Source organism: Clupea harengus, chromosome 15 (assembly GCF_900700415.2).
Source record: "Clupea harengus chromosome 15, Ch_v2.0.2, whole genome shotgun sequence".
Lineage (NCBI taxonomy): Eukaryota > Metazoa > Chordata > Actinopteri > Clupeiformes > Clupeidae > Clupea > Clupea harengus.
The window spans coordinates 17,793,160-17,804,654 of record NC_045166.1 but is presented as its reverse complement, the minus strand read 5'-3'; the positions used below and the strand labels follow the sequence as shown (position 1 = coordinate 17,804,654).

Genomic DNA, 11,495 nt, shown 5'->3' with positions numbered 1-11,495 from the left:
AATTCATCCTGCAGTAATGTAGCGTTGAATAAAATGTGACTGCCTATAGTAATCTGATCTACATGAATTCAAAAGGCACTGTTTTTTACCTTAACGTCACACTACATTGCCAGTTTTTCGTACTACTCCCTCCACTGGAAAGGGTAAAAACAAAATATCAGAATGAGAACAGGCTATGTTGACTAAACATTTCGGTGTCATTTGTATGGGTACAGGGTGGGAAAATAGTTTTTTGTTCTTGTTGTCAAATGCCTTTAAAGCTCAGAGAGTCTTTGTCCTAGAATCATAAAAAGAACACCCCCAGAAACCTTTTACATATATGCCACTTGTGCATCAATGTTTTTAGTAAGAGGAAATATACAAAAACATCAAGGCATGTCAGACTACCTAAAAAAGTTTAAAAGGCCTTCGTCCCCTGAGGCACTGAGCTGAAAAAAATCATGAAGGCAATAACACAATCAGAAAGCTATGCGCCATTGACATAGTATATGACAAGCTCCCCTGATATTTCTACAATCACCACAGCTAGCATACACATATGCTGCATTTTTTGTTTGACGAACACCATCACTAACTGCTCAGACCACTCTATCACTTTTTTCCCATGCAAGGAAGGTCAGAATTTCTAAATGTATCATTTTAAATATTCATGAATCCACTTAAATATTCGTAGAGCTGGCAAGGCATGCTGTACACTCTTAGAAGAAAGTGAAATTTAGCAATCTTCTCAGAACTAATTCATGTTGAGAAGACTCATTAAGTTCTAGTAAGTTGAAATGAGTTATATAAGTTGAGGAAGTTGCAAAACGCTAATTGCCATGCAGGTTTGAAAGTTCAAAGTTAAGCTTTTAGCACTTTGCCAAGGAGGGTTAGCCAAATAACCCTAAGCAGCTTATACCACATGTGCCTGGCAAAGCTCATTTTGGGAGAGATGCTTTTAGGTTTAACGCATGTTAGAGTGTTCTCCTCCACGACCACTGAACTTTAGCTTGGCACACTGAACATCTGCTGCTGCTTTTAAATTTTTTAACCAAGACACCCCAGTTAAGTCTCGTCTCGTCACCTCACTGATTGCCCGTGCTCCGGCTTAATTAGCACACAACACATTCAAAGTCTGGGGAGAGAAAAAACCTACTAGGGTGACCAGGTGCCCCTCTATGCATACCGCACAGCACTTTGACCCTTTGTCCTGCGTGCTGCATATTGAGATAAAGTCCCGCATTTTTATCAGTCATTTGGTTTTTAATTATCAGAAATAAGAGCACACGGATGCATTCTTCGACTGGCACCTAAACTGCTTATGCCGTTGCCATGGCAGAGTTTCAACTCAATTTGCATGTTCAAACCCAACAAAACATAGCAAAACATTAATTTAAATGGAAACGGTGGTGCGTTGAACACCCTGCTGTGTTACCCAAGTGTTGCAACTATAGCAGCTAAGACGGCAATTCTTTACTTTCTTTTCGAAGAATTTCCGAAGGCTGATGAAATCGGTTTAAATACGTGTTTTTTTTTTAAAAAGACTTTAGTTAGTCTCACAGCAGGTTTGAGCTACATGATGCTTGCTGCAGTTGACTTTGATGGGCCTGTAATGGCCAATACATGTTGGATGTCTACCAACGTTGCAAAATGAATGTGCTTTTGGGAACATAAATAGCACCGTGCTCATCCTATCAAAATTTGTAGCCTGTATATTTTGTGGCCTAACTGGTGTGCTGGTATAGGTGTTTATGAGCCAAAAGGCAGAATACAAATGTTTCTTTTTCAGTAAGACACACGTTGCATCAAAGTATTAGATAGTGTTTCAGTGTTGGTAACATGTCCCACATTGTCCCACCCAGCATTTGCGTCTGGCTACCCCAGTGCGGCCTGTGAGCAGGAACAGAAGGATTACACTGAGAATGTGGGTCAGGCAGGAGGGCCTGTAACAATGACCCACCAGCAGGTTCTGTGCCATAGTGATGAGGATGTGGTGATGATGATGATGAGGAGGAGGAGGAGGAGGAGGAGGAGGAGGAGAAGGGGGATGATGGGGACCTGCTGGTACAATGTTGGCCTTTGGCAACGACTCATTTATGGCCCGTTTTATGCTGACAGTTATCCATTTGTCTCTCCTCTTTTTCTCCACTCTTTCGTCTAACTATCTTCTTCCCCCTATCCTCTAAAACACTCACTCTCTCTTTCTCTCTCTCTCTCCAGGCTGTGGATCATGGCAGAGGGGGAGAGACGATGCATCTGAGGCCCTTATAGAAGAGCCCCCCTATGGGGAGCAGTTGCCGGACATGGGGGCTGCTTCGGCCACTGACCCCTTGTCCCAGTGATTAATGGCACCAGACTCTCGCCTCTGCAGTTGTCCCAAGCTTCGTCCACTGCAACGCACCACCTCCCCTATCCACCTTGCTCTTCTACTTTATTTATCTCTCTCGCTGTTTGTTTCCCCTCACACGACCCAGAAACTTGCAGTTAGCCTGTTCACTTCAGCGAGCAATTCCTCAGACACCGACACCAACTCACACAGACAGGCACCCAAATCTGAAGATATAATAGCCTCATCATCCCCATACCGATACCCTGTCTATAACTGGATCATGGAGGCTCAGCCATAGGAGCCATTTAAAGGCTGCCTCATTGTTCAGCCATCCTGGAGAGATCAATGGAACTGCGCTGACTGATGTGTAGAGCGACTCCTTCAGTCACCCAAAAGGAAAGATCACCCGCCAACACCAAACTCTTATAACGCTGTCCTTGAGCAGCTATTCTCTCTCCAACTCTGATGGATGTGTGCTTCTGTATTATTTAGAGGCAAACATTATTGAGGAAGGACATATTTCAAACTGACACACGATTCATTGTTTGTCTCAAAGAGTCATAAGAGATTCCATTTACCTGAGATGTTTGAGTGTGTGTTGTCGTGACTCCAGCCTAGTGTGGCTTGTCTGAAATTTAGCTGATCAAGAAAGGAGGACAAAAAAACAACAAGAGCGTCGACTAAGACGCTACTAGCTGCCGCTGTGACATACGTGCCAGGGTTGTTGTTGTCGTGACGTGGTTGGTGGCCATCGTCATGGTGTTGCCACCTCCAGACAAGCGTCACGTGTGTCTCACCACCATCGTCATCATGACCAGCATGGCGTTCATGGACGCCTACCTGGTGGAACAGAACCAGGGGCCAAGGAAGATCGGTGTGTGCATCATTGTGCTGGTGGGTGATTTCTGCTTCCTGATTGTGCTCCGCTACGTGGCGGTGTGGGTTGGCGCCGAAGTGCGGACCGCCCGGCGTGGCTACGCCATGATCCTATGGTTCCTCTACATCTTCGTCCTGGAGATCAAGCTCTACTTCGTGTTCCAGAACTGCAAGGCTGACCGCAAGAGCCTGGAGGTCGTGGCCCGCAAGGCCCTCACATTGCTGCTCTCTATATGCGTCCCGGGGCTCTATCTGATCTTAGTCGCGCTGGATAGCATGGAGTATGTCCGCACCTTCCGCAAAAAGGAGGACATGCGTGGCCGTCTCTTCTGGGTTGCCCTGGACCTCCTCGACCTGCTGGACATCCAGGCCAACCTGTGGGAGCCCCAGCGAACAGGCCTGCCCATTTGGGCAGAGGGCCTGATGTTCTTCTACTGCTACATCCTGCTGCTCATACTGCCCTGCGTTTCCCTCAGCGAGATCAGCGTCCAGGGGGAACAGGTGTCGCCCCAGAAGATGATGCTCTACCCGGTCCTCAGCCTGGTCACCATCAACGTGGTCACCATCTTGATCCGTGGGGTCAACATGGTGCTCTTCCAGGACAGCCGTGTCTCCACCATCTTTGTGGGGAAAAACGTGGTAGCCATCGCCACCAAGGCCTGCACCTTCCTGGAGTACAGGCGGCAGGTGAAGGAACTTCCGCCACAGGGCCCCCCCGGCATGGCTCTAGAGCTTCAGCAGAACTCGGTACCGCACGGCCAGGCGCTACCCAATGCCACCAGTCTGCCACATGAGCCCACGCCCGCTCAGGAGATCATAGACACATGACGGGGGCAGAGCCGACTGATTGACACTAAAGGCTGCCAGTCGGCATTCTTCTTGCTGACTCTGGGCACAACTGATTGGACAGGTCCTAGGTTAAATGGGGGGGTGGATTGATCACTTATGGCTGAGGACACCCCAGTCATTAGGCTGGTATGTGCTACCAGGTTGGCCCTTCTACATTGTCAATCAAAGCTAGAAAACAAAAGAAACTTGGGTATCTCTGGTCAAATCCTTGTGAAAAAGACTTACCTAACAGACTGAGATGATTACGTTCTAAATGATGCTATATGTCACTGATGTGAGATGTGTTTTTAATTGTGTGAGCATTTTTAAACAAAAAAAAAACTTGTGATGAAACCCTGAGAAAGGGAGCTTGTGAGACAGACCCTTTTTCTGAAGCAGATTGATAGCTTTGAATCTGTTGTAATTTTTTGGTCCCGTGGAAGTTTCAAATGACACCTTTACCTGGAAGTTCTTTCTGTTTTCGTTTGTAGTGCAACTGACAGGGCATACAGATCTCTCTTCTCACTTGTAGACAGGAAGTGAAAGGATAAATGGAGAAAGGGCTGGTCAAGGAATAGGAGGGAGCTCAGGATGAAAAACTGAGGAGAAGAAAGAAGCGAATAATCCTGTCTTCGGAATTAAGAATCTGGCATAGCTCTAGAGGGAAGGTCTGAGGAAGCAGTTCTGTCACAGGTCCCCGTATTTTACGTGTGTGACGCAATGCTGAAAAGAGGCTCAGGAGATCAACAATGTCCTTTGACTAAGAGGTTTTCTTCCCAATTACTATGGATCTCTTTAAAGTATATATGTGTGTGGATGTTTCTAAGAGACATTTGTAAAGTTATAAAGGAAGAAAAGAGGAGAGGCAGAGGATAGTAAAAGATAGTAAAAAAGACAGCAGCAAACATTCTGGCAGAAACACAGAAACTAGAAATACAGTTGGAAACTATCTACACTTTAATGAATGATTTTATTATTATTATTATTATTATTATTATTATAATTATTGGTGTATGAAAATATTTTTTACATTTTGAGTTGAAAGAGTGTTTTAATAAAATATGAAAAAGAGTGGGACTTGAATGATAAACACTTAAAAGATTGTGTATTTTGTATTGCTCCTCAGTGAGTCCTGCCTGAAGGACAACAGATCCATTTGCTTTCCTTTGCGAGTCTTTGTCAACTGCGCACACCACGCTACTGTCAGGATAAACAGCAGCCTAAGCGTCGCTAATATGCTTACGGCATACGTCAGCAGAACCTGACAGCAACAAACTAAATAGTGGACTTGGGAATAGAATAGAATACCTGTAGTGGCATCAGCATGCGCTCACCTTTCCGCAGCCCTCGCAGAGAGAGATGCGCTTCATCCATAAATCACAGAGGAACCGAGCCCATCAGGAAATTAATTGTGCTCCCTCCATGTGTAATAGGCTTGTGAAAGCGCATATTTTTTCTCTGCTCCTCTGATTTACTCGGCATCCATGACTTCCTGAAATATTTTCAATTTCAACAACAGTAATTCAGCACTCTCGTGCATTAAAGCCAAGCAGGCCGGGGAGTTTCCTGGGGAGGTGTTGACCAACCAGAGGGTTGCTGACTGTACGGTTTCTCCACTTGGCTGCTCTCCCAATCACTCCTGGGGCCCAAAAGGCCCAATCACTTAGCCGTCCTCCCCTTCTGCCTGCATCACCATTCCAGGGCTGTGCATCTTATCTATATGTAAAGAATTTCCCTCAGTTAGTGCCTTTCAAAGAGTATCTGCTGGAAGTCTAGGACTTCTACAGGGCCACCCATAAACAGACACACACACACACACACACACACACACACACACACATACAGAGAGAGAGAGAATGTTGTCAAGGAAAGAATGTTCAACATCTTGTTAACATGCTGACTGTTATATGTCATATGTAACACATACTGTAGTCAGGCATTCTACTGCATCATTCTCCCACTGCCCAAATGGCATCCTACAAGTCATCACAACAGTGAGGACACAGTTGTGTGCCCTTACCTTATATATAACAATCCATCACAGGCCCCACCATATATAAAGCAAGTCTAAATGTTGACGTCATCAGCGTACAAAAATGTTATTTGTCATGCAGGACACACATTAAGCACATTGATATGGTGCTCAGAGATCAGTCTCTCTTATTCACTTAGTAGAAAGGACGAGGGTACGAATCAAGACGCAACGATGGTATGAACATAAATGACATTCTTGGCTATCGTGATGTCCTTGTCTTTTCCAGCACTGAATCGTTTCCAAAATAGAGTCTGCATTCTGCATTGTAATGTAGTGCTGGGAGCCTGATCAATTGAAAAGGTTTCTGTTTGACAGTTACAGGTTGTTAACAGATACTACCTCTTGAAAGGATATGCTGTCGTAAAGGCACCAACAGTTACAACAGTATCTTCGCAGAAATCAAACTCAATATGTTACAATTCACTGATAATTCCCCGGTGTATACAGAATATTGGCATTCAGCATAATTGGGAAATATGCAATGCCACTTGGATCATCTATAGCCATGGTAAAAGGTCAAAAACAAAATTGGTATTACAAAACAAACATGACATCCTTATCCTGCTGATCAGGGGAAAGTATAGTGGTATAAACTCACATTTCTAGTGATCAATCCTATGGGGACTGGGGTGGTTTGCTTTATAGTAGTAATTATCAGCTACGTATTGACCATGGTTCCATTTTCTGTGGCTTGTTAAGCTGCTAATGAAGACTAGCTGGTTTGCAAGGGTCCCACATGGCTTGTAAAGAGCCGAGCTAGGGCTTCTTGAGATCATTTAAAGTTTGCACACAGTTATTCCAGCTTTCCCCAGGCTATTGGAAAACAGTTTGCTAATCCCACTGCCACATTGAGACTGATTTCAAGCCCATTAGAAAAGTGTAGGGGGCTAACAAGCTGTCCTCAGAGTTCCTTCTCTAATTATTCATGCACAAGGGTAAGAAGACAGCATACTATTTCTCAAGCCTTCCGGACAATGCTGTCATCTGATGAAGTCTAATGATGACATGATCATGAACATCTGCTTTTGACAGTGATATCTGGAACACATCACAATGCCCTACCTAAGTGTCTCAATCAACCTTAATGCCTTCATTAAAATCAGACACGAGATGGTTCTTCCTCCCCTAATGCAACTTGAAAATGCAGCGCTGTCTACACACACGCACACACACACACACACACACACACACACACACACACACACACACACAAACACACACTACACACATACATACACACACACACACATACACACACACACACACACATACATACATACACACACACACACACACACACACACACACATACATACACACACACACACACACACAGACATAAATCTACAGATGCCCTGCAAATGTCTGTACTGGCATCAGTCCAGCGCTAATGCATATACTCAGCAGATGAGTGATGCACCTAAATGTTTTAACCTCGCTGACACAAATCGCACCGATGTAAGCACACGCCCACACCAAGCGAGGCACACTCACGCAATGCATCCCATCTTGAATACGTCTCATTACCTGTCAGGCTCCCACTTCCTGTTTTACTTTCTCACTTTCGCAATGAAACATTCAACATCATTTTAGATGCTGTGGTACTATGAAGAAAAGCCTAACTGAGGCTGGTCCAGAATACGTCAACCACACTTGATAATATTTATATTTTTTCTAATTACAGTGATAGAATCTAAATGAGCACGCCAAAGTTGGAGAAGGGACCGAAGGAGGTAGTCAGGTTTCTGTAGTTTATGTCGGCGTGGAGACCCCCTCTCAGCTGGTGCTCAGAGAAAGGCCTACCTTACTGTACACTAAGCTGGTATTTAAACGATTTCAGTCAGGTAGAATACAATAGGGGAGGGGATGACCACACCCTATAGGTGAGAGGAAGGGGGAGACAGTGGGGTGAGGGGTTCACCTATGGGGGAGGGGGGTGATAACAGGGTACAAAAGGTTATAGCAGGAAGGAGACTCTGGGGGGGGGGGGGGGGGGGGGGGGGTTCACATGCCATTTGGTCAGGTCTCAGTGAGACAGACAGAGTACACATCCAAGGGTAGGAGTTACAGATACAAAATAAGGCTACACTTGGTTAATGTCTTACAACAACAGAATAGCTATTTTGCAGTTCCATCAGTCCCCCATATGAGCATTTCTATGTTCACACAAGAACCACCATGCAACAACCAATCAGGCCAGGAAAACATCAATATGCGGTTCCATCAACAGGTAAGGTAACATATTTACAGTTGACAGCATTTACAGATTTAGCATAAAGCTAACAATGTGGATTGTATTACAGATTGTGTAAATGCACTGGATTTTCACACCAATTTCAGCTTTGCTTCACTGTTGGAGTGCATATCTCTTTGCTATTGGCGCTTGAAACTGTACACGAATGTGTGTAACATGAGCACTTGGAGTTTTACCTATATTTTTCCATTAGAACATTTGTTTTACCTTAATATTCAAATGATTCATCATTAGGCTATTTTTAACCTTAAACGAACATAGAACAGAGTGGGTCATGAATGCCCTGTTTGTCACCAATTGCTTCTGGTTGAAAGAAGAATGTCCTTTTTAGTATATCCAGGCCTTTAGAGCCTGACCAGTCAAGCATACTAATGACAGGTGGTAGCCAAATGTAGACAAGTAAGTACTCTTGAACAAATGTTTCCAAAGAGACATAAGTGATGCCACAGCGAGGAATGTAGAGAAGTGGGGAATCAGTCAGGTTTCAGTACTTACCACAAACCAAAATCCTTGTTGTTACTATCCGACTCCGTCAATCCGTCAATACATCGCTGTTTACCTTGTGGGTAGTAGTATGCCAACATCAGATAGCTGGCTTAGACACCTCGCAAATCTCCTCAGATTTATTTTTCAGTTACTATAATGGGGTTTTTACATTGCACAGTGTCTATTTCTCGGTAACTTAAAAAAAAGTCAAACAAACAACTTTTATGTACAAATACGACCATGTACGGAGTTTGGTCTGCCGCCATCTTTTTTTTTAATAAATGCTTTACAACACTAACAACCGTCGGAGTACCATAAATGAAAACGAGTCCGTTGAGGCAACTGCGTGACCACGGATTAACGGAGTCGTAGAAGTATATTTCAGCCTTTACGTCACCATCACTGAACGTGCTCCTTCTGCTGAAGCACTGCATTAATTACACTTCAGAACACCTGCAGAGGACATGAAGCGTGACGGTTATCTGGCAGAAAAAGTTTGCTATTGGCCAAGCATTCCATCTTCCAAGTAATGTCCTCCATCATGTTTGTTGCAAATTGGGTGCCATGTTCACAGAAGTGTCCTCCCAGGAGGACAGAAAATGCCAATTTGCTCACAGTCATGACAGAAAGATCGGCTTTTCCTTAAGGGTGTTGAGCGCTCGTTGTGTTGGATTTGGCAGATTCCTAACAGTGTTATAAATGTACTTAGCTTTTTTAACGTCCCACAGGAATGCAGGCAAGTATGTGGACGTCTTTAGAAAAGAGAAGGCGAGTCCCCAAAGGACCTACTGTGAATGCTGTGGTTGGGTATTTCAGTGAAAGGGTCTCTGTGACAAAATAAGGGGTCCATTAATGAAAACGGTTTATTGCCGATCCAGGCTGTGTTTACACAGACTTAAAATAGCATTGCTTCAAATGATGTTGTTCGTAATCTTGAACAAATGAAAGCCATTCGGCTACATAAGAAGGCTTCTATAAAAAGAGGAGCAATGATTTTCATTAACACGGTGTTAATGGAATGTCCATATTGTCACTTGTCTCCAGCAGAAAAACGATATGCATGGACAGCCCTAGCTAGCAACAAGCGATCTTTTAAAGTGTCTTTTAAACTGCTTGTCTTACTAAAGGTCCATGTGTTAGTTTAGGGGAATAGTATTGTTTCAATAGAAATTCAACAACGAGCATTCCTCAAGACAAATCACATATATGTATATTTCATATTCTACCCGTTTAATATCTGAAAACGGGGACAAATGTCACTTACAGTCGAGATCTTTCTAGTGATAAACCCACTCTTTGCTTCACAAGGCTCCCAGAAAAGCGTCTGTAACTGGAGGTAATAATGGCGACTTTGCATATCATCCATCATCCAGCAAAGCAATTTAGAGAAACAGAGGAGCTGTGACCAAAATGTTACAAAATGAAAACTATGCAGCAGCTTGCCTTGGGACATGCATCACCCCAGGTTCAGCTTCATTAATGAGACACGAGGCCAGAGTCGGAGAGAAGCAGAAGAAAGTCAACGGGCGCGTGGAGTGGAAACGGACCTTCTTGTTGATGATAGGCGCTGGCACGGGGCCTTGCCCTTGCCAATTCACCAGGGAGGCTAAGATCAGTAGAGTGTACAAGGAACAGCAGGAGCGTTGAGAACTGACCTTGTTAACTCCCTGGTCAAAAAGACTACAGTAATATGACTATATTTGGTGACTTCAAAAGAGGTAACACGTAGCCTGTTCCCACATAGCAAGGTAACATGGTACAACTAATTGTTGTAGCTTTATATCGACATAATGCCAAATGAATATGAGGGCAGCTGCTAACTCTCAACTGTTAAACATACCTCTGTAAGAGACTAAAGAGGTTGAATATGTTTACTGAGCTCTAGGCGCCACTTGCTGGTTGTCAAGGGAACAGCGCTTCTCTGTTTGACTTTTTTGGAGAAAGGCTTCTCCCACACTTCTTACCAAGGTTTTTTTAGCCAATGGAAGTATGAAAACACTAAGACGAAAGTGGATGGATTCAAACAAATTGAAAGCATTTCGAATCTAATACATTTTTTATGTAAAGTAACCAAATCTGTCAGTTTAGCATACACAGTGTTCTTACAATAAATGGGTGAGGATTCTCTTTTTCAAGTGAACCCAGACTGGGAACACTGTAGCAATCACGCAATATGGTCGACAAAAGGCCATTAGCTCTTCAGAATCAGACATTCCTCAAAACATATGTATGCATCCATATGTATGAAATCGTATGTTCCAAAAGGGTACATCATTTGGTGTCAATTTGATGTGTTCAAAAGAGGTAAACAGGGCCTGCTCAAACTTCACACTGTCTGGTTTAGATTTAATGGGGACAAACAGCCTGCTCTTGGTTCATTACCCTGAAAGACAATGATATGCGCAATCATCAAATTAATGCGACAAATTGGAATAGATGTGATTCAAGGGGGAGGGCCTCATTGGCATGCAAGCAGTCCACTCCCTGTTCCAGCCTGAAATTTAATCAAGGCATTACCAACCCTGAATCCCATATCCTGTCTTCACAAGTCTAATGAAGACTTAGTTGAAAATGTTTTGAATTATAATCGGAAGCGATCAGTGTTCAACTTGGATGCTTGACTTGCCATGTAGTTAGCATCGTCTCAAAATGTTGAAATTAAACACTCCCTTTCCGACAAGATCATTTTTGAGGCAGTGGGCAAAACT

General features: G+C 43.7%; 1 protein-coding gene across 1 annotated transcript; it reads left to right on the top strand.

Annotated features, from left to right (window-relative positions):
* Positions 1–2,157: 2,157 nt before the first annotated feature.
* Positions 2,158–5,111, top strand: tmem121ab (transmembrane protein 121Ab). The gene has a single exon (XM_031581162.2). It carries the CDS (start codon positions 3,065–3,067, stop codon positions 4,010–4,012), a length of 948 nt encoding a protein of 315 aa, XP_031437022.1. The 5' UTR covers positions 2,158–3,064; the 3' UTR covers positions 4,013–5,111.
* Positions 5,112–11,495: the final 6,384 nt, after the last annotated feature.

Excerpts from the sequence above, each read along its gene's own strand:
- tmem121ab (XM_031581162.2), top strand. The coding sequence starts at position 3,065 with ATGGTGTTGCCACCTCCAGACAAGCGTCACGTGTGTCTCACCACCATC.